Raw genomic sequence first — 27,804 nt, 5'->3', positions numbered from 1 at the left:
CTAGTGATTTTTTCTAGTTCTGGAAGGGCCCTGTGGGTGGTAGTGATTGTTTCGACTGGTGATAGTTTTATCTCACCTGGATTTCCCCAGGTGGCTCACTTACCCTACTCACCTTTCATCTCAATTCTCAGATTCCTGTCTTCCTTGTATTGAAAAGTATTAGTGAGAATTCTTGGTACTTTGCCTACTTGGTACTTTCTCTCCCTAGTAGGGATTTTTGGGGGGAGTGGGGATGAGATTAGACACCATTGTCCACTGCAGGTTTCTATTTCATTGAGTAGCTTTTGAAGTTTATGGCATGAAGTTGTACTTAATTTTTTGTTTGGCTCTCCTTTTCTTTTCCTTCTTTTTTTTTCTTTTTTTTTTTTTCTATTCTTTTGTTCATTTCATTAGTAATTGTGGGAGAAGGGTTGTGTGATCCAGATTTATTCTGTCCTTTTTACGTGTTTGCCCTCTGTATACTTTTTCAAGTGCGTTAGTTCTGAAAATGTTCCACTAGAAATTGCAAATTATAAGATTTGCAAATAAACCTCAACAGTTACCAAAGATGATGAAAGAAGAACAATGCACACAAGCACAGTGACTTGCTAATAACTAACACCCACACGGCATCTTACATTTACAACGCACTGTCGCCGTATTTCATTTGTATTTAGCCCCAGAAGGGCAGCATCTGCATCTGCCCTGCACCCCCAGAACCTAAGTCTGCGCTAGCCCAGAGTAGATACCCAGTAAGGTTTCGAAGGAACGAATGACTGTTACCCCACTTTACAGATGGGAAGACTGGGGCTACCATCATTAAGGACCTCGCCCAAGGCTACATATCTGAAGGTGGATGAAAATGGGCAAACGGGAAAGCGGAACAACGGCGTGGAGGACAACGAGCGGGTGGACAGGACCTGGGGCCGATCCCGGGAAACGCTGGGCGGGTCCTCCGGGAGGCGGGTACTAAGCGTGGTTCCTGCGAGGAACCCCGGCCTTCGGCGTTCGATGCGGTTGCCAGGGAAACAGCAGGAGGCGGCGCAGGCGCCTAGCGCGAAGGGGGCGGGAGCGCGCCGGCCGAGCGGACCCGCACCGCTCAGGCGTAGCGTCCGTAGCTAGGCTCCGCCTCGCGCCTTCTAGCTGCGGGGCCACAGGAAGGTTCCGGAGCCTGGGGGTCTAGACGAGAAGGCTTGAATCCCCCTCTCGGCGGCTGCGCGCGTCCCTGCCTATCGCCTTTCCCTTCCCGAAGTGAAAAGATATCCCCAACCCCAGTCCCTCCCTCCAGAAGGAACTCATCCCAACGCCCTCTGGCGGTGTCCCGACCCCTGCAGCCAGCCGCCCTTCAGAGGACAACAGAACAGCTTCCCAGCGGGCGAGGGGAAGAGGGAAAGTAGCCAGCATGTCGAACGCGTAAGTGATGGGCTGCCGGGCCATAGCCATGGGGTGGGCTTCTCCAGACAGAAAGATAGCCTGCTCTGCTTCTTTTCCGCTTCTTTTCTACCCCACCTCTTCTTTTTGCAGTTTTAGCAAGTAAAGATACACGTCAGCAGAGAGCATCAGCTTCTGTGGACAGGGAATACCGTACACTTAGACCTGCCAACTCCCCCGGTGCTGTCCCTGCCCCGCATAGAGATGAGCTCCTCCAGACCCAGTGCTTGTGCCCGCTAAGCCCTTGTGGATGTATTTTTGAGGAAGCAGTGTCTATGTTCAGTTCCTTGCCTGCTTTTTTGTGAATCTAACCCAGTAACATACAGTGCTTTGTGAAAACACCCAGGTCCCGATATTTAAGTTAAGAAAGATCTTGAGGAAGCTTTATTGTACCACTTCGCTTTTCACCAAGAAACGCCAGTCAGGTGGCAACGGCACCAAGGAGTATTCACCCAGCACTGTGCTATTTACACAGCACCAGCCCAGCAGTTATTTCATAATGGTCATCTCAAACGTCTATTCTAGTGCTGACTCTGCAGGCACTGTTCTGAGTGCTTGAATATAATAACTCATGACTCCTCTGTAATGTAAGAGCTGTTAATATTATTTCCATTTTACAGATGAGGACTTAGGCACAAAGAAGCTAAATAGTTCATATACAGCAAGGACACGGTGTCAACCAGGCACTGCAGCTCCAACCTGCATTCCAGCTCTCAGTAACCCTGTTTTCCAGGCCAGGAAATAAGAGCAGCGAGGCTAAGGGCTTGCCAGGTTTTGCGGGTGGGGGAGATCAGGAGTTCAGTTTTGGACGTGTTGAGTTTGAAGTGCCTATTGGACATCAAGTGGACATAAGTAGACAATTGACTTGAATTCAGATGAGAGGGCTGTGTATGAAATATAAATTCGACAGCTGTTGGCATAGACGGTCTTTATGAGACATGGGATGAGTGTAGACAGAGGAGAGAACAGGTCCAAGGACTAAGACTCGGTCATGCAATGGCAAGAGATGGAGGAGGAGAGACCAGCAAAGGAATCAAAGGTGTGATCATTGAGAAGGAGACAAGATTGTGGTGCGTTGGAAACCAGGAGAAAAAGTAGAGTTTCTTGGAGGAGGGAGTTACAGACTCTGTCAAATGCTGCAAGACAAGCCAGAGGAGAGCTGAGAATTGACCATGGATTTAGCCCTGTGGAGTCCAGTGGTGACCTTGACCTTCAGGGGGGTGATGGAGTGGAAAGATGGACTAGAATGAATGTAGGAGAGAGAAAGAGGAGAGAAATCATAGAGCAGCACTGGCTTTTTAAAGGCATTTCACTGTAGCTGGTGGCAAGGGAAATGGGGTCCAGAGACAGATTTTTTTAAGATAGGAAACAACAGCCTATTTGTTTGCTGAAGGGAATGGCCAGTATAAAGGAAGCGGGATGACATGGGAGGAGGAAGGAGAAGTGGGGTGACATCCTTGCTAGTGGGGGCACGGGCCCCAGCAGACAGAGAAAGGAGCTCAGGTGGTTTATGGTGGGAAGATGAGGCAGGGTAGAGGCTGTTTGATAAAGATGCTGTTCAGTGGGTCGATGTCCTGGTGGGGCCTGGAAAGATGATGTAGATGGTAGATGGTGGTGACACTGAGGGGCCGAGGGCGATACCCTCTGATGAAATGAGGTTCCAAACTAGGGGGTGTCGGGGGTGGGAGGGAGAATGGTCTGGAGCTGGAGTGAGGAGGCAGGATCTGGCCCCGCTCCGTGCTGTGGTCAGAGGGCTCTGGGACGGAGGGAGGGCTGCAGGAGAGGCTGTGTTCTTAGGGGACAGCCAGACCTCCCTTAGAGCAAGAATGCCAAGGAATATTCCAGAAACAGTACAAACACCTAGATAGTATTGGAAGAATTTGAAGGTTTATCATATATAAAATAACTTGAGGAGAATTCCCATTTTGCAAGATTTTGTATTGAAGTACATGTTTATGTCTGAATATTTAAGTCTTTTTTTTCCCTCCGCCCACCTATGCATCATTCCTCCATCCCCCAGTTACAGGAAAACTGCCAAGCTGTAGAAATAACAATCTGGTGTTTTTCAACTGTCATATTCAGTCTTCTGCGTCCACAATCCTCCTAACTTCAATATCTGTAACATTTCTAGGTCATGTGCTGAAGTCTGAAACCAATCATGTACTTAAAAAAAATTCTGAGTGGTCTCATGGATAAAATACTACTTTCTCTTTACAAGGCACATTTAAAATTTCAAGAACACTTTCACATCTGTTATCCCATTCCTCAGTAATCCTGTGGGGTGTCCAGGGTAGGTGTCATTATCCAGATTTGCCACTTGAGGAAGTGAAGGCACAAGGTTAAGTGACCCTCCTGAGACTACTACCTCAAGAGACGGGTTCTGATATTAAGCTTGGAGCACTTATAGCTTTAAAAACCACCTTGCCATACCCCAGAGAAATAAAAACGTAGGTCCACACAAAAACGTGTATTGGAATGCTCATAGCAGCATCATTTACAAGAGCCAAAAGGCAGAAGCACCCCATGTGTCCATTCACTGATGAGCAGATAAACAAGGTGTGGTATATACATGCAGTGGAACATTATTAGGCAATAAAAAGAAATAAGATAGCGATACACACCATAACACAGTGGGCTTTGGAAAAGTTATACTGAGTGAAAGGATCCAGTCACAAAAGGCCACCTGTTATATGATCCCACTTATGTGAAATGTCCAGAATAGGCAAATAAATAGAGACACGTTAGATGAGTGGTTGCCAGGGGCTGGGCGGAAGGCGGATAAGGGCAAATAGGGAGTGACGGGCTAGCAGGTGTAGGGTTTCTCTTTAGAGTGATGAAAATGTACTGAAATCAGAGAAAGGTGAAGGTTGCACAACTCTGTGAATATGCTAAAAAAAAAAAAACCCCACTGAACTGTGCACTTAAAGAGGGTGAGTTTATGTATGTGAGTTACATCTCCATAATGGTTCTCTTAAAACATCATCTTGCCACATTCCGTGTCTCAGATCATCTTCATGGGCACCGGCTCAGGAGAAGGATGCTGAGACCTTGGCTTCGAGGCGAGGTGGGGCTCAGGCTGGACTGAGGCTTCGAGGGGCGCGGAGGCTGCACTGGCTGGGGGTCCAGGGAGTGACAGGGTTGTAACCAGTGGACACACGTGGAGGGGCAGCAAGGCAGCGGGGAAACTGGAAAGCTGAAGCCAGTCTGCAGGGGAAAGGGTAGCAATGCAGGGTTGCGTGCTCACACAGCTACTTAATATCTCCCCATCAACCAACGACCTTGCCTGGTCTCTCCAACAAGGGTCCCCCAAAAGACAGCAGGTGAGGAAGAAAGAGGCTGCAGCCCAAATGTCAGGACTTGGAAGGATCAAGCCACCAGGATGGTCTTTGGCCAAAAGTTCCAGTTCAGGAGTCAGCTCTGCCCTGGTTCTGGAGGGATTCCTGCCTCTTTGACCCTGGGTAGAAGCCCAGGAGTGCACTGAACTAGGGCAACAAGGCTTCACCAGGCTGGATCTGCCCCAAAGCAAAGTCTTAAGTTCTAGGTGTGTCCCATCCATTAATTTGGCTTTTGTTTCCCCTGGTGGAAGCCTCCTTTACCCAAGATCCCTTGCTAATGATTGGTGTGGGTCTTTATGGGATTCAAGTCACCCCCCTGCACCCTATGGAAAAAGCCTCCATGGGTGGCATAACACACCTTAATGCTTGCTGGTGCGTTAAATGCTTTAAAGTCTGATAAATACCCTTTATCTTTTATTATCAACTCCACCCCTGCATATAGAAATTATGACTAGATTTATTTACAGAGTTTCCTGGATATTATTACCAAATTCTTGGTAATATTAAATCTGCCTGTCAGTCCCAAGAATCTGCTTTCTTTTTATCTGGTCTCTCCAGGTGGGAACAGAGACCGCCTTCTGCCTGTTCCAGACCTCTGCAGCTAGCATTCCAGAATTTTCTTCAGCTACTTCTTGTGTGGCTCTCGCCATATTTATTCTTGAATGTTTAATGTTCTTGATCAGCACTGTGAATGGGGTTTTGTTTTTCATATTTTTTCTCTGCATTTAGTTTTTGGGCCTTTTATCTATGTCTTGCAACTTTGTATTAATTGACTTCTTACATTTTGTTACTGATTTCCTTGGATTTTGCAGCGGTGTCATTTACAAGCAGTTTTTTTCATCTTTTGTATTGATCCCTTTTCCGTCTGTTTCATCCTTTTTGTACTTGTGTTTTTTAGCTTTCTGGTGTTTCTCTACTGAAAATATTTATGGTCTCTGGTTTTCAGCATTTTGAAGAGGTTGTCATCATCAGCCTCTTTGGACAGTATTCTTAATCAGGCATATGCCATAAATTAAATTTATTGAGCATCTTCTTGGCATCTGTGAAAATAATCCACAGTTTTTACTGTCCTGTGCAGTATTTCATTCAGCTTTCCTTAATGTTGAACTCTTGTGAATTTCCCAGGTGACCCCCCCCCCTTGGTCAGCGGGAACAATGCTTTTGATCTGGCGCTGTGTTTTGTTTGCTGAGTGGAATTTCAGATCCGAGTTCCAAACAAAATTAGCCTGTAATTTTCTTCTGTAATGTTGTCCTGCCAGGTCTAGGCCCTGAGCCCTATTTACTCTGCAGAACGATTGGATTTTCTGTTTTATGGGAACAGGTGTCGAGCCTGGTGGCACGTGGGGCCTGTCACCCGTCAGGTCAGTGAACGCCTGGGGTCCCCGGCCCCCTCTCAGATGCTGGAAGTCTGGGCTTTGGTAAACTAAGAACCTGCTCAGCTGCTTTGTACCCATTTATCATGCAACGAGTGAGATGTCCTGGGCTAAGTGGAATTCTAACTTTTGATAGTACCTTTTCTCTGTTATAATGAAGTTGTCTATCAGAGTGCTCTTTCACTAGCAGTATTTTTAAAATATTGCCAAGTTGGGAGAAATCTGGTACTTGAACCCGAGGGATGCAGTGCCAGGGCCAATATTTAGCATCCAACCTCAGTGGGGTGCTGGGAGGGAGGAAGAGTTTCGTTTTTAGCTATACATCTTTGTTTCCTTGTGGTGTCCAGCACTCCTCTGCCCCGGGATTTGTCCTGACAAACTGGAGGCAATAAAGGTTCAGAGCCTGAACTCTGGAGCCTGGCTGCCTGGGTGCAAATCCTGCGTTCAAATCACACAACTTCGGGCAGTAACTTCTCTGTGCCTTGGTTTCCTCATCTGTAAACTGGAGTGATAATAATACCCACCTCATAGGGTTTTGAGAATTACATGAGTTAATATATGTGAAGTACTTAGAACAGTGACTGATATGATGTCTGTCATCATCACCAAAACCCTAAAGACTTTTCACATCAAGAGAAGCTTTTCACTTTTGGCCAGGAAGATAAAAATCTCCCATCTCTGCTCTAAGCACATAAAAATGATAGAAACAGCAGAAATTAATACAACGTTGTATATCAGCTATACTTGAATAAAATAATTTTTTTAAAAGTATAGAAATTAGTATAGAAACAGTAACAGATTTAAGTTCCTTTCTTGTTTTATGAGCAGCAGCATGTCAATAGGTTTAGAAATAAACAAAAGTCCAACGAACTGAGGTTTTGTTAATACTATGATTTCCATATTTATCTTTCTCTAGAATTAAGGATGTTGCTTTGTTCTTAACTTATTCCAAGTACTCAGAATTAACGAAGGAAATGTTTCTTTTGAATTTAAGGTGATTCATTTAGAGAGCAGAGGTAGCTCAGTAGAGTCTAGCACAAAAAAATGAAGTGACAACATGGTACTTAATTTTGAAAAATGTTCAGAGTATAGCTAAGTGGCTTTCCGTATTTAAATAACGTAGTGTATGACATCTAGTTAGTAAAATTAATTATTTTTATTTTTAATTTGGAATTTTGATCAATAAAACAAAAATCAAATTATAAAAAAATAGAAAAATATTTTTAAGTATTATTTTCATTTTTTATCTAAAACTTTTATTTTTTAATATTTTTATTTATATTTTAAATTCATATTTATAATATACTAATATTAGTATATTAGTTTATATTTATATATATATTTATTTTTATTATATATATTTAATATATATTATATATATTATATATATTTTTATATATTAGTATATATTTAATAGTATACTATTAAATTATAAAATAAAACTAAAATATTTAAAATTGAAAATAAAAAACTTTTTTTTTTTAATCCAAGTTGAAGATCTCTGCACCAGGAGCAGAGTGGAAACCCAGGGCAGTGAGCAGGCCAGACCAGGAGGCCTAGTCGGTTCTGGCACAGGGGTGGGCAGTGCACTCTGGGATTTCAGCTCCTGAAAGGCCTGGTACCAGACCGTCCAGGAGGGCTGGAGCTGGACTCCTATGGAATCCGGGGCAGGACCGCCCTTCCCAGCTGGGTCAGAGACAGAGGGAAGGGCCACAGCCCATTCTGGGTCATAGTGGGAAACCAGCTTTTCAGCCAGAAGGCAAGCTGTGGAACACATAAACTCAGAATACGTAAAGAAGCCCCACAATTTAGTAGAAAAACAATCTCACGTAAAAACAGGTAAAACAAATGGATGAACAATTTAAGGAAGAGAAATTGCGGATGACCAGTTGCACGTGGAGAGATACTGTCTCGGTAGCAACCGGGAAAATGGACACAGAAATCCTACTTCTTACCTGTCATCGTGGCAAACATTATGGTTGTGTGTCTCAGGGCGGTGGCAGGGGCTCTTTTATTCTGGGGAGAGGTGGAGGCGGCAGCGTGGTTTGAATCGTGGTTTCAGCTCAGAACCGTGTGGACCCGGGTTCAGACGCTGACCCCGCCTCTGAGGGACATCCTCTCCCTCCCACCCCAGTGGAGCGATGGGAGCCTTCCCCAGGGATGCTTCGAGGATGACACGCAGCATGGAACGCGGCAGGTGGTCAGGTTCAGCGCGAGATGATCACACTTTCTTCCCCACGGGAAGGTGGGGGGCATGCTTGAGGAAGGGCAGATAGTGGAGCCGAGGGCCAGAGGGGGTGCCTGGGAATGACCTCGGGGAGGAGGTGAGGGATCCCCAGTGGAACAAGGTGGATTGACCAGCATATTTATCTCCGAATGGCCCCTGAAATGGCAGTAAGGGATTTAAGAGGCTGTAAACACACGAGGGCCAAGAGAACATTTGAGCATTTGACAAGAGACATCAGGAAAATGGAGGAGGAGGGAAAGCAGACTTGGATGAGAGGGGAGAGGAGGGGTGGGGAGCGTGGCCTGCAGGCCAGCAGAGCCCTGGGAAGGTCTCGCAGAGGTTGGGGGGTACTGGTCGGAGATCAGCAGAGGGGGCAACTCCGGAGAGCAGGTGCTACGCTGCTCCCATCCTGGTGGAAGAGGCCGGTGCAGCAGCCTGGACCCAGGATGCAGGACGCAGGTGGGCGTGGGAACGGGAGGCCGGGCTGACAGCAGAAAGGCAGTGAGAGCCCGCAGCCCCCTGGACCCGCTTGCTTCTCAGGCTGGAGGTTGGAGCCGCCCTCGCCAGTGCATCCTGGGAAGACCCTACAGACAGAGACGGGCATTGGTGGGTTTCGCCCTCATCCCAGGGAGATGGCCAGGATCCTACCCACCCCATCACCCCCGGTTAAGCCCACTGGTTAAGAAGCCCCTTCCCAGACACAATGAACTTCCGTTTAGCTTTTCAGAACTGGGTCTTGGGTATAAAATAGGAGCCAAAAAATCAGCCAAATTTTGAAAGAAAATAAAAGTCTCTGCCATGAGTGTATTGGTCAGAGTCCCAGCAGGAAAAAGAGGGCATACTCAGCAGGGTGGCTAATAAAGGGACCGGTGACAAAGGTGTGAGCTGAATCTCGGGAAACCAACAAGCGATGGGGTGGTGTCCTGGGGGTGGCAGGGCTGTCACCACCCTAAGGCTTTGCTAGGAGGAGGATCGTTTGTTGACTCACTGGGGGGCCGCGAGAGAGGACACATCCCCATCTCACTCTCCCACTCCCCGGGCTCCCGGCTGCACCCTCCACTGAGCGGCTCAAACAAGCAGGGAGCCGGCCTCCCCAGCCACAGTCTGCACCTTACTTCCCACACTCAGTGTTATGGTTCCGGGGTTCGTAGGTGTTGCTTAGAGCTGTAAGTCGTTCATTTCTCACTGCTATGTATTAGTCTGTTGGTGACTATACTACAATTTATTTATCCATTCTCTTACTGATGGACATTTGGGATATCTCCAGGTCTTTACTTTTATCAAGAAATGCTACTGTGATCATTCTTAATGCAGATTTACAAGAGTCTCTCCAGGATATAATTGTTCATTCGTAGTTATGCCCATGTTCAACTTTACAAGGTATTTTCCAAAGTATTTGTTCCAATTCGTACTCCACTAGCTGTGTATATGGACAAATCAGGTAACTATTCTGGTTATCAACTTCCTCATCTTTTAAATGGGTATAATAATACTGGCTTTACCAGTATAGTGAGGAATCACCTCATACCATTTAGGCAAAAGGCTTTTTTAACTATTTATTTGATGATAATAGCCGTGGTCATATCCAAAACTCACATGCATAACAAAACAGGACATAAGTGGCCTAAAGAGCCTTGCAACTATACGCAGTGTTCTTAGCTCACATTTATGGTGTGTTACATTTTGTTATACCAGATGCCCAATATGTATGCCTTGCAAAGTAATTTTTTCTTCATGTATTGTTGACCCTGTCGTCCCTCAGAATGTATAATAAGATGTGGCATCAGACCCAAGAGGCCCTCAATTCCCTGCTTGATAACGAATCTCAGAAGATGATGAAACCACAGAGAAATCAAGTTTTCATCTTCCAGATGTTAGCCACCTTCTACATAAAATATGTGCAGATCTTTAGAAACCTGGAGAACGTCTATGACCAGATAGTCCATCCACAGAAACGCATGCTGATCCGAAAAATCCTGGATGGGGTGATGGGTCGCATCCTGGAGCTGAAGAATGAGATGGTTGAATTGGAATTAACCGAGTTTCATTATTTTGATGATATCTTACAGGATCTAAAGTTGATTCCTGTAAGTACTCAGGGTTCTTTTCATATTCGTTTCTTCTTGTTATAAATAAGATATATAGGCCTGTAACCAATACTCTGCAGACTTCCTAGTCGTATTTATTAGTTGCATGTTGTATTGAAAGTCGAAGCATAGCCCTTCAATGAAACTATACTGCCGTGGACGAGGATTGGGTTTGCTCAGTTTTTGGCGCAGACAGATCTTTGCACGGTCCTGGGGTCTGCTGGACACCGTGGTGCTTGTGGTCTTACCTGTCACCATGGTGTCTGCCCAGGTAGGTTGGAATGGAGTAGGACGAGCCTTTCACAAATATCCTCCCAATTTCCAATAGCCATGCCCCTACTTCTGTTTCCAAAGGAAATCTCTCTCTGACCTTTGTTTCCCGTCATCTTCTCGATGAGCAGCCGGTTGGTTGCTGGTTCCTTATTCCCAGGAGGATGCATCTCCTCCTTTGCTTTGGGTCAATGGTGACTCGGGAGATGTATGACAATGGGCCTTTGAGCCTCCGACACCAAAGAAGGGCTCCCTCCCCTTCTCTCTGATGCCCTGAGCACTCCCTGCCGGTACCTGTAACCACAGTGCCCTCCTGTGAGCATTCTGTCCTGCAGCTGCCCTTATGACCACTGCCTGATGCCCGGGATCTCTTCTCCCTGGGTCTGTAGGGGCTGGTGGACACCCCGCTTCAGTGTCAGGAGTCATGTGAGTTCGGTCTTCGTTTTGAAAAGATCGTTTCCCTAAAATAAAATTAGGAAGAGAAAGTGTTTAGTTTTCTACACGGGGTTTAATATTTCTTCCTTTGGAAAATAGGCTTCTATAAAAGGATGTCCCTCTCTGGGATGAACTTTCCTGGCATTATTACTGCATTTAATCAGACTGAAGAGAATACCTGGAATGAGTGAAGATGTTGAAGACCGTCTCAAAATGTTCATGTTTCTTGCATTCATGTATAAGAGCATGGGTTAAAGCACTAGATTTTTTTAGGTCGGGAGTACTTTACCCACCCCCCAGTGTGAAAATATCAAGAACAACTCAGGACAAACATGAAATAAATAGTCATTCAGTCATAATAATAAATTGAGTTCATAAGGTAATATTCAATTTATTAATTGAATTCCAAGAATATTAAGTAATACTCCTAAATTTAAGGAATACGCAGTTTATGAAATCTATATGGTGGGCTCCTTCAGTTTTCTCCCTGCTCTTCATCCTGCCTCAGCGCCTCTGCGCTGGCTGGTTCATCTTCTTGAAGGTCGTGGCCGTTGAGAAGGATGATGACCGAGTGACATCGTCCAGGCAGCCTTCCTGATAGGAGACCGTGAACTACGTGTTCTGCCAGCCCTGGAGGGTGTCGATGGAGCCGTACGATGACGCTGAGCCCCTGGTGGTTAGGGGGCGTATCACGCAGCCTCAGCACGGGCTCCAGGATCAGTGCCCTTGCCAGCGAGACACACGTGGACCAGCCTCGGGGGATACCTGTGTGGCCCAGTTCTGCATTTCAGGGTGAAAGCTTGACCGACCAGCATCCTCTGTGGCTGGGCCTCTGTGGCTATCACCCACAGCTCCTCTGTGTTCTGTCGGGCCAGCACGCAGATACTCGTACAGCATGACCACCCCTGACCGTAGCTTATTGGCTCAGGGACGGAGACCTTGGTGGCTGCACCAGCCAGTCCTTCCTTGAGAGATTCTGAAACTGGGACAGAGAGAGACTACTTGTCTGCCTCCAATTCTGAACTGTAGTCTCCCAAACTTGTAAGTAGTTGGAGCCTTTGTTCACCCGATGCTCCAAAGGAAGAAGCTTCAGAGAGAAAGAGCGAGAGAAATAGGAGAACAAAGCAGGATCACCAAGAGGAGTAGAAGGAAATGGCAGATGCCCGAAGGCATCGTCTCCCCTGGACACATCCCTGTTGCTGGCAGACACACAGCTTTGTTCCTGCCCTTGTTCCAAGAGGTCCCAGATCCTTCCATCAATGTCCCCTTTGGCTAAACTAGCCAGAAGACTGTTTCTTTAGGTCCCCATAACATAGAGAAACACGTAGAGCAGAGAGAGAGATTCTCTGTTCCAACAAATTTACTTTGATTCCACCCCATGGAGAATGGGAACCCCAAGGCATCTGTGATGGGCATAAAATATATCATGGATGGGATGCAGCAGCAAGCCTGAAGCAAGGGATACCTACATTGCCCTCTCTTGCATTCTCAAGTGCTCTGTTTCCTCACCTTCAGAATCCTAACTGTAACTTTATTGGTCCTACATGGACCAGACAGAGCCACGTCAATAAAGTTTCGTCTTAAAATTTAGAAAAGCACAACACTTGAACATGCTTATTAATAAACAAAAATCACAACATTAGATAAAAGTGTCATCATTCTCCTTTGGCTGTCCACACTCACCCACTGGACCCTAGAAGCTCAGTCTTAGTTCACCCCAAACACTCCATTAGCCTAGGAAAGTTTTGGTTTTCAAAAACTGCTGCCACTTCCTGGAAGTCCTGGGTACGCTATTCCACCAAGTCCTAAAGAGACATTCCTGTATGCTAAAATGCTTTTTCAAGGGAAGGCCTATTCAGAATTCTCTGGATTGGGGAGATGTGGGGAGTCACACCAGAATGGGAAAAGGCAGAGCTGATCCCAAGGACCAGAATTTAGCTTCCCCCCAGTCAACTCGTCTACCAGAAGGCAGCCATGAGTGTTCTCATAGAGTATCTAGGACGGTGTTTCTAGATACTAGGGCCAAAGGCCCACCCATATTCTTGAATAACACTTCTACAATCTTGATTATTGACCTTGGAATGGTAAATATTCATTTGACCTCCACTAATTTGAAATATCTGTACACAAATGAAGAACAGAAGTTTAGATTAGTGTATAAAAACAAGTTTCCTAATAAAGCAAATTAATTTTGTAAATGATTTTTGTAATGGGGTAATTTAGGTCAAAATAAAACCAAATTATTTTTTTAATTGTGACTGTTCATGTACACATGGTCAATGGTGCTAATAATAAATTATTAGGTTTAATTCAAAGATCTCTATAGCTCAATTCTATGTTATCCTAATTTGCATTATTTTAGGTAAGCTCAGATAATATATTTCTTTGAAGAAAATTTGTTAAGCTATCATTGGTTAATTGAGGCCTAATTGATACGAATTACTGGAATTTTACAGTAATGATCAAAATGGGATATGGTTACACTTTCTCCTTTTGACTTTATTTATGTCTCCTTAGCGGGAAGGGACTGTCTTCACACCACTGGCTTCATCACCTCTTAAGTGAGGATGGGAAGTAAAGCGAGTCTCTGATGCCCTTGTCCTAACTGTATATTTTAAATGGATTTGAGTCCTGGAATCATGACCAAAATGCTCTTTTGCTTCTTCTTTCTCTTCTCTAGCAACAGTTAGATATCCCCATACCGAAGTATTTTCTGAAGGAGAAGTTGGAAGTAATAAAAGGAAGAGAGAAAATCCTTGCTCGACTATTAGCCGACAGTGGATTAGGCATAACTGAAAAGGTTTGTATATCATTTTAACAAACATTATTCTGTAATCTGTAGAACCTCCTTTTCTGCTGCCCCTAATTGTGCGAGAAACAAGAAGACTGTTTTCAATGCGAGGAGCGTGGCACCTTTTTTCCCGTGTTATTCAGTCACTAAGAAGTTGCATAACCTTTGGGTGTGTTTTTGACCAGTCATAACCATTCTTTTTTAAGATCAAAACATAGTACTTCGTTGGTTAAATCAGCATCTCTAAGAATGAGTAGATTATTGACTCAGTTTACTGGTTCATCTCAAAGTCACCCAGCCTACAGTCGGAAGCAGAATGTTGTTCGTATAAAATAATTAAGAGCTGAGATAACTAGGAGCTAAAAAATTACGACACTCTCTGAAAATGCCGATTGACCTCTTGTAACTTCAAGCTGAGTGGCACTTAGATCACCTCGAATGGACTCTCTTTGGGGAAAGCTGGGGAAACCCTTAGAGGCTCCCCTGGAAAGTCAAGGGCGGAACCCAGTGGGTGCTCTGGCCCCATTCCTCCTTTATCCCCAGTATGTGCGCGGCTGCACCCTTCCCTGTTTCCGCAGCTGTCTTTGCTCTGACCTTCACTGCCTTCTCGTGGATTCTGTGGTCATCTCCGTTCAGCCTTATGGTGGGCAGCCCTCTCCACAGGGCACTGCCGGATCAACCTGATCAACCCCTCACTGCCTGCAAAGCAGTGCCTCCCGCCTCTGGCTGGTCTTCATGGCGCAAGCATTAAGGCGGCAGCTGAGCATTCACGCGGGGACAGTTCAGAGTGACGGGGACACTGTTAGTAGCTGTGCTGAGACTATGCGTGCAGCCTGGGCGCACAGGGCAAACCGACACCTGTGGTCTTCGGGCAGGTAGGCCCCGTGGGGTACTGCCAGCCTGGGCCATGGTGTGAAGGAAGATTCCAGGCGCACCCAGGATGGCAGGGGGGAGGGAGAAGCGTGTGCCCTGTCTGCCTGCCGAGGGACATGCACCGGATCAGCACACACGCCACGGCCGGAGCTGTCTGTCCTTTTGCACAGGCAGCGTCGCGCTGCATATAGAGGGTTTGCTCTCCTCGCTGTATCCCTGTCAATGTGATGCTAATTCTGCAGAGCCCAGTGGGGCACAGCATCCCTGCAGAAACCTTTCTTGACCCACCTCACTCACGACCGCCCCTCCTTCCTGGTGCCCCTTCTCCAAACGACCGGTCCCCCTTCTACATTCTACATTCCTTGAAGTGGATTCCTGGGAATCTGGCCTGGGGGTTGTCCAGCCGTTCCTTCACCACAGGCTCCTGGGTCTGTGCCGTCTGTCACCGCATCATCACCAGAATGGAGCTCTCCCTCCCCAGGAATCCACCCCAAAGAGGCCCTGGCCCAAAGCGTGGACAGGCAGTGCAGAATCCGCGGAAGATCTCCTAGGGAAGACAGAGAAGGGAGGTTACCTGGCACACGCTGCAGTCAAACCCAAAGATGTCCTCTCTGCCGTTTCTCCGCCCCACTGTCCCTCTCGGTTTGTGCGGGGTCAGCAGCAGGAAGGTTTCTCTCCTCCCTCACTCCGCATCCAGCCCTGGTGGCTCCTTTCTGCTCGTTAGGTCGAGCTGTTCATCTCTGCTCCAGGCCCCGTTTCAGGGGTGCCTAATGCCCCACCGAACAGGGGGCTTCTGAGCAACACCCAGCCATCTGTGTGACTTTCCCATGCCCTTCAGTGTCTCACTGGACCCCCGCTCTCACCTTAAGCTGCTTATTTCTTGCAGATATATGCAGTGTATACCCCAAGAAGAATTTTGATAAGGGAAAATTACTGCCCACTCCTACAGTGGTCATGCTGAATATTTCACTGATGTTCAAAAAATCCTTGTCGGACTGAGTAGATGACACAAAATCCCTCACAAGTATCCCATAGAAGCTGAAATTATTTTTAGAATGACAGTATGGAATCTAAAGGAAATAGACAATAATAACTAATGTTTGCCAGGCACCTGCTCTGGGCTTAAGGGTTTTTACATACATCAGCTGCTTTAATGCCAGCATAATATTCATTTTACCCTCACGTGCAAAACGCATTATTGAAAAGGAGTGCTCACTGCAAATTTGAAGCAGCAAGATCCCCCTGAAAACCAAACCCTGAGCAATTGTTGTGTGAGAGAGCTTCCTCCTATAAGGCTCTAGGTGTCCCCATGCTGAGGGGCAGTGGGTGCTTTCGTGGAAAGAGGGTGGTCCGTCTCGGTCCCAGGGGGCTCCACCCCTGACTAACCATGGGAACTTGCGTAAATTATTTTACTTTTTTCAGCCTCGGTCTTCTTAAGTGGTCACAGTAATACCTGTCTTGGCAGTTGCTCTGTGAACTGGATGAGAACGCATGTGAGAAGCATCTGGCATCTGTAGGTCCTCAGTAAATGTCCCATTTCTCCCCTGCTTGCCCCTTTCTCTGCACCGCCCCCTGTTGCACAGAGAAGTGACCGTCCCGGGAAACTTTGGTCCAGGGGATGAATTGGAGCACCTCTACCTGGTCCCACAGTGTCTTGCCCTGGACCCTGATGGGGTGGCCATCACTGTCCTCTGAGGCCTGGGAGAAGACTCAGCCCATGATTGAGTGTTTTTCGAATTCAGAAGGCCTCTCCCTTCTGCCTCTATCCACTCAGGAGGCTTGGGTGAAACCAGGCCAGGTCCACAGCTTTTCCCTCCTTCCAGGTACAGTGCCTGAGCTCATGCAGGACCCAGGACGCCCCCAGCAGCCTTGCTCTTGTCCCTCTCCTCAGAAAACAGCACCGCGCCTCGCCGGACCTTGCCTAAACACACCCCACTTGAGATCTCCAAAGACAACATCCTATTGCATGAGCCTGATTTTCTCAGTCTTAATAATAACCATCACATTCAAATGTTTTAAAGTGCAAGTGTGCAGGTACTGGCACACATTTCCCATATAAAGGGTTTTTTTATCAATTAATTTTTATTGGAGTATAGTTGCTTTACAAGGTTGTGTTAGCCTCTACTGTACAGCAAAATGAATCAGCCATGCATATACATCTATCCCCTCCCTTTTGGATTTCCCTCCCATTTAGGCCACCACAGTGCATTAAGTAGAGTTCCCTGTGCTATACAGTATGTTCTCATTTATATATAGTATCAGTAGTGTATATATGTCAATCCCAATCTCCCAATTCCTCCCACCCCCCCCATTTTCCCCCTTGGTATCCATACATCAGTTCTCTACGTCTGTGTCTCTACTTCTGCTTTGCCAATAAGTTCATCTATACCATTTTTCTAGATTCCACATATATGCATTAATATATGATAAAATTAAATACTCCTAAAATGATTCTAATATTAGTCATATTAACTAGATCATCCTGTATTGACTTTAAAGTCAGCATTTGACTTCATCTATATTTCACATTTCAAATTCTCATAGTAGATATGTTTTGAATTTGTACATTTCTACTATTAATGAAACAGTGACAGCAATTTCAAGTTTATTTTGATCCATTTTATTGGCATTCCTCGTATAATTTGCTGCCAACCTAAAACCTTGTGGAGCTAATTAGTATTTTGTTCAAAATGGTAGAGGAGAGCTTGAGGGGTCCTTAAGTATGGGCCCATGGTGTGAATGTGGCATAGTATCAAAATATACGTATTCACGGGAAAAAATGATTCATATCGAATGGCTATCATACTGTCTATCAGCAGTTTGGAGACTCTCAGCAGGGTGGTGTCAGAAGTTAGCATGTGATGTTTCTGGAATCAGCTGACGTCATGAACATGTTTAAACATTGATTTATCTTAAATGTTTTTGCAGAAATACCCTGTAAAGCCTATCCCCCTAGAAGAGGCTGTTAAATTAATCCAGGTCGCCGAGAGGGCACGGCAAGGGCGCCTAAGAGCCATGTTCATGAAGCAAATCTATCTTCAAGAATACAGAGCAAAGCAAGCCAGGTTACTGGGCGAGAGAGTAGCAGACGTGGGGACTGCTGCACTGTGTATCCAGAAGGTGTGAATGGGGCGCTTTTGGACTTGGGGGCAAGGTGTCTTGACACAGCTGGAGATGCAGACCAGGGGCGGGGGTGAGCTCTGAAACTCAAAATTCCCACGTCCTACCTTTAGTAGGACTGGCCTAAATTCCAGAAGGACTGATTATCTTACCCTGGGGAAACTGTTAAGCAAGCTTCGTTGTATTTTTTTTAATTTTGTTATAAATAGGTATGAAACTCAGGCATATTATTGAAATATTTTTAAAGATCACCGATAACTGTTGGAAAGAATGTTGCTATGTAAGTCCTCACTGAATTTTTTAAAATACACTTACACGCAGACGTGGTAATTATAGAAGGGGAGCAGAGTTAACACCTGGGAGCTTGCAGAAGCGTGTGCTATTTGCAGAAGCTCCAGTGACCACCACTAATAACCAGAACACAGATGGTCCTTTCAGAAGAGGCCCTTGAAGTTTCCTTCCCTTTGTCAGATGATCACCCTCGAGTTATACCCCATCTTTTTTCAAATTGTGACTAAGGTTGCTCGTGGGAAAATGCAGAAGATGGCAACGTGACACAAGTTAGAGTTAGGTTGGGGAGAAAATAAGTATAAGGACATAAAGCAGAGCCAGAAGATCAGGAATCTTGTCCCTAATTGTGTTTGAATGGGAGTGGTGGGAATGCTGGGGAGACACAGATGATAGACTGTTTTCTTTCAAGTTTCTGTGGGGATATAAGGTTTTTTAATATTTATTTTTTTGAAGTATAGTTGATTTACAATGTTGTGTTAATTTCTGCTGTACAGCAAAGTGATTCAGTTGTACATATATATATTCTTTTTCATATTCTTTTCCATTATGGTTTATCTCAGGATATTGGATATAGTCCCCTGTGCTGTACAGTAGGACCTTGCTGTTTATCCATTCTAGACATAATAGTTTGCATTTGCTCATCCCCAGACCATCCCTCCCCACCCCAGCCCTTGGCAACCACAAGTCTGTTCTCTATGGGATGTAAAGTTTTAAATGAGCATCTGAGTTCAAAGCTTGAGTTGTACAATTCTTGGATGTTGCTGTGTTATATTTCTCCATGTTACAGTGGAAATTTTTCTGTTAAAACTCTGAAGTGCCACCCTTAGATTTAGCCCCACACTCCTGCAATCTAGAAGTTTCTCTTGAAGAAATACAGGTAGAGGAACCTCACTAACAAAAACTATAGGCTATTTCTTTTTGCTCCCCAGCTTTATTGAGATATATTTGACATATAACATTGTGAAACTTTAAGAGTACGACATCGTGATTTGATATACGTGTGTATTTCAAAGTGATTGCCACAGTAAGGTTACTTAACACATCCATCACCTCACATAATTGCCATTTTTTCTTGTAGTGAGAGCATTTGAGGTCAACTCTCTTAGCAATTTGCAAGTATAAATTACAGTATTGTTAACTATAGTCACCATGCTGTACATGATGCCCCCAGAATGTATTCATTTTATAACTGGACGTTTGTGTCCTTTGACCACCTTCACCCACTTCCCTCATCCACCCAGCCCTGACAGCCACCGAAGCTACTCTCTATTTCTATACATTTGGTATTTTTACATTCCATGTGTAAGTGAAAGCATAAAGTATTTGTCTTTCTCTCTGTGACTTACTTCTCTTAGCAAATGCCCACAAAATTCATACACATTGTCGCAAATGGCAGGATTTCCTTCTTTTCGTAGCTGAATAATACTTCATTGTATGTGTGCATCACATTTTCTTTATACATTCATCCATCGACAGACACTTAGGTTGTTTCCATATCTTGGCTATTGTGAATAATACTGCGGTGAACATGGGGGTACATGTATCTTTTCAAATTAGTGTTTTCCTTTTCTTCAGATGAACACCCAGGAGTGGAATTTATGGATCATATGGTAGTTCTATTTTTTATTTTTCGAGGAACCTGCATGCTGTTTTCCATAGTGGATGCACCCAGTTACATTTCCACCAACAGTACAGGAAGGTTCCCTTTTCTCCACATCCTCGCTGACACTTGTCATCTCTTGTCTTTTTGATAACAGCCATCCTAACAGGTGTGAGGCTGTTGCTGGGTCAGCAGTGGACCCTCCAGTTTGCTCCCAGGGACAAGGGTGGGTCCTGTCTTGTCCCTGGGTGGACAGAACTGCCTCTAGTACCCCTTGTTCAATAGGGAGGCCCTGAACAAAGGTCCTCATCAGGGTCCACAGTTGGGTCCTGGGAGAGTGGACAATGGTATAGGCCACTTCTGTGATTCATACTTTCTTTAAAAATTTTGCCTGTGATCACAAAAGAAAAAATACTCCATCAACACACACAGGTGCACAACCTTGACCGCATAATCATTACATCATTTGGGATGTGCAGGTTACATGGGAGAAACAGTATGACCATGTTTTCTTTATTTTTTATGTATTAAACAAGTAACCACTTATTTATTTATAGGTTTGGCGAGGTTTCCATCAGTGCAAGAGAACTGAAAGAGAGAGAGAAGAGGAGATGATATTCTTGGGTATGGTAAGTTTTCTTATAGACAAATAAGCATCTGGTTTTCTTAAAGGCAATAGAATCTGTAAGACTTGTGTCTTCCTTAGAGAGTTTTTGAGAGAAGAAAGGAAAGCAAAATACATGACCGGTGACTTAAGAGAATGGAATCACCTGTATTATCTACAAGCCTGCCCCAGGTGATCCAGAGACAGCAGGGTCTTGTCTGTTTACACATCTGCTGGAATACACGGGCTGATCCAAAGGTGGGACAAGCTGTGAGCTGCCCACCAATATCAGCCGTGCCCCACACTGTGTTAATATATGTTAGTATTCGTGGTCCTGAGAATGGGTTTGCCCTGATACAGCTGCCTTCTTTTGGGTGATCTCCATGGTGATTACTGAATCAGAGTTGAAAGAGTATATTACTTAGTTACTGCCACAAACTTAGCAGCTGCAACAACACACGTGTGTTACCTCAGTTTCTGTGGGTCAGGAGTCTGGGCTTGACTGAGTCTTCTGCCCAGAGGCTCACAGGCTGCAGTCAAGGTGTTGACTGAGGATGGGGTCTCATCCTGAGGCTCAACTGGGGAAGGATCTGCTTCCACGGTTGTGTGGTTGTGGGCCGGATTCAGTTCCTGATGGGCTGCCAGACTGAACGCCTCCGTTTTTTTGCCAGTTGTTAGCTGGAGGTAGCCCCCAGCCCCTTGCCAAGTGGGCTTTCCATGTGGCAACTTGCTTCGTCAGAGCTGGGGGGCGGGGAGCTGCTTACAGTCCCACACAAATGATTATGGAAGTGGCATGCATCACCTTTGTCCTATTCTGATGGTTATCAGCAAGTCATAGGGTCCACCCCATGTTTTTTAAGACAAAAGTGATGAAAGTTATAGAGCAATACCCTGAATGTGGGACCAAATGCTATTTTTTCTATTTACAGTAATATCACTGATAAGATCTTCTAATTTTTAAATCTTAAGACCTCAGAAAAGAAAATTTAAATAGTCACGTTTTTGGTTGATCCCAGAACTCACTCTTTGCTCTTGCGTCACTTTTATAATGGCCTGTTCTAAGTGACAGATGACGTGGTAAATCGTTCTAGAATAGCATATATTCTCCTCCAGCCCCGCATCCTGACTGCTCCACCTGCACTTCGGCCTCTGTGCATCACCTCTGTTGTCAGCACAGAATGGAAAACAGGAATTATTTTGTTTGAGGAAGGGATTCACCTCCGTGGTGCAGACACCTGGAAGAGCATCTTTCCCTGGTGAAGGGGCGTACACTTACTGCACCTGTGTGCGGAACCTCAATTGTGACGTCCAGGCTTTATTATCTTAAAAAACATGGTGACTCATATCAGAGTGGCATATATGATTCAAGAAATACCCTGATTTCACCACCTGCATTCTTTTTTTTTTTTTTTTAATAGAAAGTCTTTATTTATTTATTATTTATTTATTTATTTATTCTTGGCTGTGTTGGGTCTTCGTTTCTGTGCGAGGGCTTTCTCTAGTTGTGGCAAGTGGGGGCCATCTCTTCATCGCGGTGCGCGGGCCCCCTCACTATCGCGGCCTCTCTTGTTGCGGAGCACAGGCTCCAGACGCGCAGGCTCAGTAGTTGTGGCTCACGGGCCCAGTTGCTCCGTGGTATGTGGGATCTTCCCAGACCAGGGCTCGAACCCGTGTCCCCTGCATTGGCAGGCAGATTCTCAACCACTGCGCCACCAGGGAAGCCCACACCACCTGCATTCTTGATTTCTTTTTGATCTTTGAGTTTCAAAAATAAGTCAACATTAATTTTTAGAATTGAAAACCCCTAGGATCCCAGCCCATCTTTTATTTCTTGGTTGTTGAGGTGCCATGAGAATCAAATGGGTGAGTCTCTGTCAGTTGTTATAGATCTTTATGATTTCAAACTGTGCTGGGTGCAATATGATTCAGCCATAAAAAGAGGGAAATCTTGACACATGCTACAGCATGGATGAACTTTGAGGACATTATGCTAAGTGAGACAAGCCAGTCACAAAAAGACACATGCTGTATGATTCCATCTTTATGAGGCATCTAAAGTTGTCAAACTTATAGAGACAGGAAGTCGAAGGTTGCCAGGAGCTCAGGGAGGGGCAAGGAAGAGTAGTTCAATGGGTATAAAGTTTCAGTTTGCAAAAAAAAAAAAAGTTTTTCAGATCTGTTGTATAACAATATGAATATATTCAACACTACTGAATGGTATACTTACAAATGGCTAAGGTGATAAATTTTATGTTATGTGGTTTTCACCACAATTTAAAAATTGTTTTTAGTTCACTGAACATGGAAATGTATATTGAGATGGTTCTATAGGAATCATCACTATTCACTAATGGCCAAAAAATACAAGTTAAAAATTAAATGAGATACTGCATTTCATTGACTCTAAGGTGTTATTCATTATAAGATACATCATGATCGAAAATAAAAGAAAATGTTCGGGCAAATAAACCAAAACACATCCCTGATTGTAATATATAGCCATCCCTGTATATTTAACATTTCAGATATGTTAAACCGTGAAAAATATGTATGTTAGAACTGACGATAGAAGGCAAGTTGTATCTGTCTTATTGGGGGGAAAAGTTTTTTCATGTTATATTGGAAAAATCAATATCGTTAAAATAACCACAGTACCCAAGGCAATCTGTAGATTCAGTGCAATCCCTATCAAATTACCAATGGCATTTTTCACAGAACTAGAACAAAAATTTTTTGAATTTATATGGAAACACAAAAGACCTCGAAGAGCCAAAGCAATCTTGAGAAAGAAAGACTGAGCTGGAGGAATCAGACCCCCTGACTTCAGACTATACTACAAAGCTACAATAATCAAAACAATATGGTCTTCACACAAAAACAGACACATAGATCAATGGAACGGTATAGGAAGCCCAGAAATAAACCCACGCACCTTGGTTCAATTAATCTATGACAAAGGAGGCAAGAATATACAATGGAGAAAAGACAGTCTCTTCAATAAGTGGTGCTGGGAAAACTGGACAGCTACATGTAAAAGCATGAAATTAGAACACTCCCTAACACCATACACAAACATAAACTCAAAATGGATTAAAGACCTAAATGTAAGATCAAGTTATAATTATTGACAAGAGTGTGATGAGATGCTTATTCTCATACACGGTGAGTTAAATTGATTCAGCTTTTCTGAAAGAGGCAACACAATCATTAAAATATATCTTTCCCCCTGAGTTCTAGTTCTAGCTTAAAGAAATCATCAGAAATAAAGGTTTATGTGCATAGACGTTTCCTACAGTGTTGTTTTTAATAACAAAAAATTGGAAATACACAGTCCTAGTGTTCTAGAGTAGGGATGGAGTTAAATGATTTTTGGTGGACCTACCTTAAAGTAGTGATAGACCACCATTAAAAAAATATGTTTATGACTCATTTTTGATGTGAAAATTCTCAGAGTGAAAATACAGAATTTAGAATTATACATATAATAGGATTTCAACTAAATACATACACACATACATGCACATACAAAGGAAAGAAAGTTTATATCGTGCTCCTTTTTTCATGTCGGAACTTTGGAAGTTTTTTGTTTTAATTGTATTTTCCAAAATGTTTAAATTTTACTGCATTAACTGGGAAAAAAAGGTATACATTTAAAACTAAAAGCAAACAGCCATAGAATATTATCAATTTTTTCTATTCAGATCTCCAAATTGTTTGGTGTATGTACGTAGGTGGACAGGTTATGATACAGAATTGTTTCTCTGTTCTACCCATTAGAGACACAGAAATATGAGATGTAATGATTAAAAACAATGGTTATCTCCAATTTTCTACTTTAAAAATTAAACTAGCAGTCAGAAGATTCAATCTAAGATAATCTAAGTTTAACATGAAATTTTATGTAAGCAGCAGTTTGACTCAACCACTTCCATTTAATTTAATTCAGCCGACATTTACTGAATATGATGCGTAACAGGCCAGAAACTTAGGGAATGGCCAAATGCTATTTTTTTAACCTAAGGTTTTAATGGCTTACATTGGTACCACATAAAGATAGAGTAACATGTTTTTTACTGTAATTTTTCTGTTTTACTTTGTCGTTTGTATATGCTGAGCTCAAATAAAGGAAGTCTGTTTTAATTTTTCAGCAGTACAGAGTTTGGATAGTAAAAAGAGGACAGCTTGTCTGTTTCATATTAAATGCGACTTTCTCCAGTTTGCTTTTTTTCCAAGCATGTCTTCTCTTGGTGTTACGTGTTCTATGAAATTTTACACCATTGAGAAATATATGGATTCAGTTTTTAAAAGAATGGTATCTTCTGTTTGCTGGCTGATAACCATAAAAATCCATTACCCCAAATCCTGGGAATGTTTTCAATTAACTACATTTTTCACTATATCACTAATTAAGATAGTGTCTACTCATTTTAAAATTTCATTTTTCCATTATTTTACTTTGTTACATCATATCAGTGTATAAACCATTGACTTCTCTGATCAAAACAGTATTTGTATCTTTGTGGGAAGCTTGGCCTATTTCCAGGGGTGACTATTTAGTAACTGAAACGAGAATTAGAGCAAAAGACATCATTATGTCCTCAGTTCCTGACTAAATGTTGCCTTTACCATTGTCATATAAATTATTTTTTGATATTGCCATTTTAAATATTTATATTCTAAAATCTACAAAGGAAAACAAATAGCACTCTAAAAATTCATGTGCAGTTATTTTAATTGGCAGAGCCAACAGAGTGGATGAAGGAGGACACTTAATGAATGTAATACATTTCATTCTGTGGGTCCCTTTGAAATAATGTGTCCTACAGCCATGACCATGGTGTATTTTGTGTTACTCTGAAGCTATCAATGTTTGCATTATAATAAAGAACACTAGGGGACACTTATTAAACATGAAGAACTGTCACTTTGAAATGCATCAGCTAAATCCTCAAAACACCATAACACCCTGCTCACTTTCAAATTCTAACATGAAGCAAGCTACCTTATAGATTATTTTTTGGTCAATAAATTAGGCTCATTTCTTATTAACAAATAACCCCAGGTAGGAGCTTGGGCACCCAATGAATGCTCCCGAAAGGCGGCTCCCTCCTAAGGCTCCCCTTGGTCCGGGGCCCTCAGGGGCTCCTCTTTGGGAACTGCTGTCAAAGCCAAAAGGAGTGAAGGATCAAAGTGAAGCAGTCTTTACGATCACACTTTGATTTCAACCCCAAACCATGGCATCCAGCTTGATCCTGTGCATTATTATTCATTATATTTGGCTCCAAATGACCTTTGGTTGTTTCTAGAAATAAATGTATTAAAAAACAGATTTGCCATGATTTATGGGGTTTTGTTTTGCTTTGTTTTAGTTTTATTTTACTTTTTTTTAAATGTTTATTTTGGCTTACTTTTTTTTTTTTTTAAACTTTGGGTTTATTTTATTTATTTATTTATTTATTTATGGTTGTGTTGGGTCTTCGTTTCTGTGCAAGGTCTTTCTCTAGTTGCGGCAAGCGGGGGCCACTCTTCATCGCGGTGCGCGGGCCTCTCATTATCGCGGCCTCTCTTGTTGTGGAGCACAGGCTCCAGACGCGCAGGCTCAGTAATTGTGGCTCATGGGCCTAGTTGCTCCGCGGCATGTGGGATCTTCCCAGACCAGGACTCGAACCCGTGTCCCCTGCATTGGCAGGCAGACTCTCAACCACTGCGCCACCAGGGAAGCCCCTATTTCACTTTTAAATGCAAAAAAAAAGGCTGTTTCCCTAAGTGTCTGGGGACAGCAGCATCTTAGGAATGAGTGCACGTCTCCCCTTGGCCTTTGAAGGGTTGGCCTGCCAGGTGGATGGAGAGGCAGGTGTCTGGGGTGGCCCCTCTACCACGTGGGTCGGGGGGGGACACTTTGAGCCACTCACTCCCCCTCCCCCTGAGCCTCAGTTTCTCCTTCTGTAAGAGCAGGATAGTGCTATCTATTTCACAGAGCTGTTAGAAGGGCTTCCGGACGCAGCCTAGAGCTTAGACGGGTTGCCTTCAAGGAATGGTGGCTGATGGTCATCGTCTTGGAAAATTACATCACTTTGTCCCGATAACTGAATGATTTTGTACAAAGGAAAACTATCACGATGCATCATGACATCTCTATGTAACAAAACAAAATATTTCGAAATAAGTTGTTGCCTAACACATGCATGCCGCTGATTTCAAAATATAAACTAACTTGGCCCTCGTTATTTGCTGCTCGTGTTACCGACCAGGATTCTTAGCCTCCTTAATCAATAGAAATTGATAAGAGGCCCGAAGAAATTCAGGCTAGGCTCTATTGGGGCCCCTGCTGCAGCTGGAGGGGGCGAAAACAAGTAACGGTGCCCTTGCTCACTCCCTGAGTGCGGGCGAGCTGGTTCCTTGTAGGAGGTGAGGGTAGGGGGGTGTGTCCAGGGGTTGGGCTGGAGGGGTGGCTTAGTTGTTTTGCCCACCCCTTTGGTGGTGTGGTGTGCTGGGGACATGCTCAGCACCCTGCTTTTGCTCCCGACACCCTGATTTTGCTCCCGGCTCCTCAGAAGTGGCAGTTGGGTTTTTGGTCTTTATGTATCTGGTTGTTCATGATTCGCCCCAACTGCGCATGCACGCAGTTATTTTTAGTCCCTTATAGTTTCTTTGTTTTTTGTTGCTGGAGGAGACGTTTGTCCAGGTGCAAGCACTACAGCAAAGGGTCCCAGGTCCCAGCCTGTCTCACTCAGATTTATGAACTTGAAATTAGTCTATTAAAAGTGCAATCTGGAAAAGCAGTGCCATTGGAACAGCCCAACAGGGTCCAAGTCTTACCCAGCTGCAGAGGGAGAATTCGGAGATCCCTAGGGCAGCGGGCACTGCCCACCACGTATACTGTGTGTGTTGCACCAGGAAAATGTTTGCAAACCAGGAAAAGCAGTGATTCTGATACAGGCATGCATGAAAGGCTCTTAGGTTGAGCAAGGGAATCAGAGCCCGAGGAGGACACCCTGAATCATTTTTGTGATTCAAAAGTCCACCTCAAGATGCTTTGGGAAAAAAAGAAAACTCATTATTTTCTTTTCTGTTAAATGAGATCTTACAGTCTAGTTGACTGGGAACCTTTAGTTTGATTTTAAGTATTTTTTATTGAAGTGTAATTGTCATGCAGGATCATATTAGTTTCAGGTATCTATCATAGTGATTTGGCGTTTATGTACATTTTGAAATGGTCACCCCACAAAGTTATTACAATAGTATTGACTATATACCCTGTGCTGTGCGTTTCACTCCAGTGACTTGTGTATTTCATAACTGCAAGTTTGTTTTTCTTAATCCCTTTCACCTACTTCTCCTGGCATCCCCCTCTTCCCCTCCCCCGCCCCCCACCCAGTCCCCCTCTC

The 27,804-nt window shown here is 44.0% G+C and overlaps 1 protein-coding gene across 1 annotated transcript in view; it reads left to right on the top strand.

Moving 5' to 3' along the window:
• Positions 1-1,057: 1,057 nt before the first annotated feature.
• IQCA1 (IQ motif containing with AAA domain 1) overlaps positions 1,058-27,804 on the top strand; it is a 171,894-nt gene continuing 145,147 nt past the window's right edge. The window contains exons 1-5 of the mRNA XM_007184769.2: positions 1,058-1,392; positions 10,108-10,432; positions 13,818-13,937; positions 17,730-17,921; positions 20,370-20,441. Coding sequence (XP_007184831.2) covers positions 1,382-1,392; positions 10,108-10,432; positions 13,818-13,937; positions 17,730-17,921; positions 20,370-20,441 — 720 coding nt within the window. The 5' untranslated portion in view covers positions 1,058-1,381. The remainder of the gene's footprint in view (positions 1,393-10,107; positions 10,433-13,817; positions 13,938-17,729; positions 17,922-20,369; positions 20,442-27,804) is intronic.

Source organism: Balaenoptera acutorostrata, chromosome 8 (genome assembly GCF_949987535.1).
Source record: "Balaenoptera acutorostrata chromosome 8, mBalAcu1.1, whole genome shotgun sequence".
NCBI classification, from domain to species: domain Eukaryota; kingdom Metazoa; phylum Chordata; class Mammalia; order Artiodactyla; family Balaenopteridae; genus Balaenoptera; species Balaenoptera acutorostrata.
The sequence above is the reverse complement of the archived record's forward strand: the minus strand, read 5'-3'. Positions and strand labels throughout refer to the sequence as shown.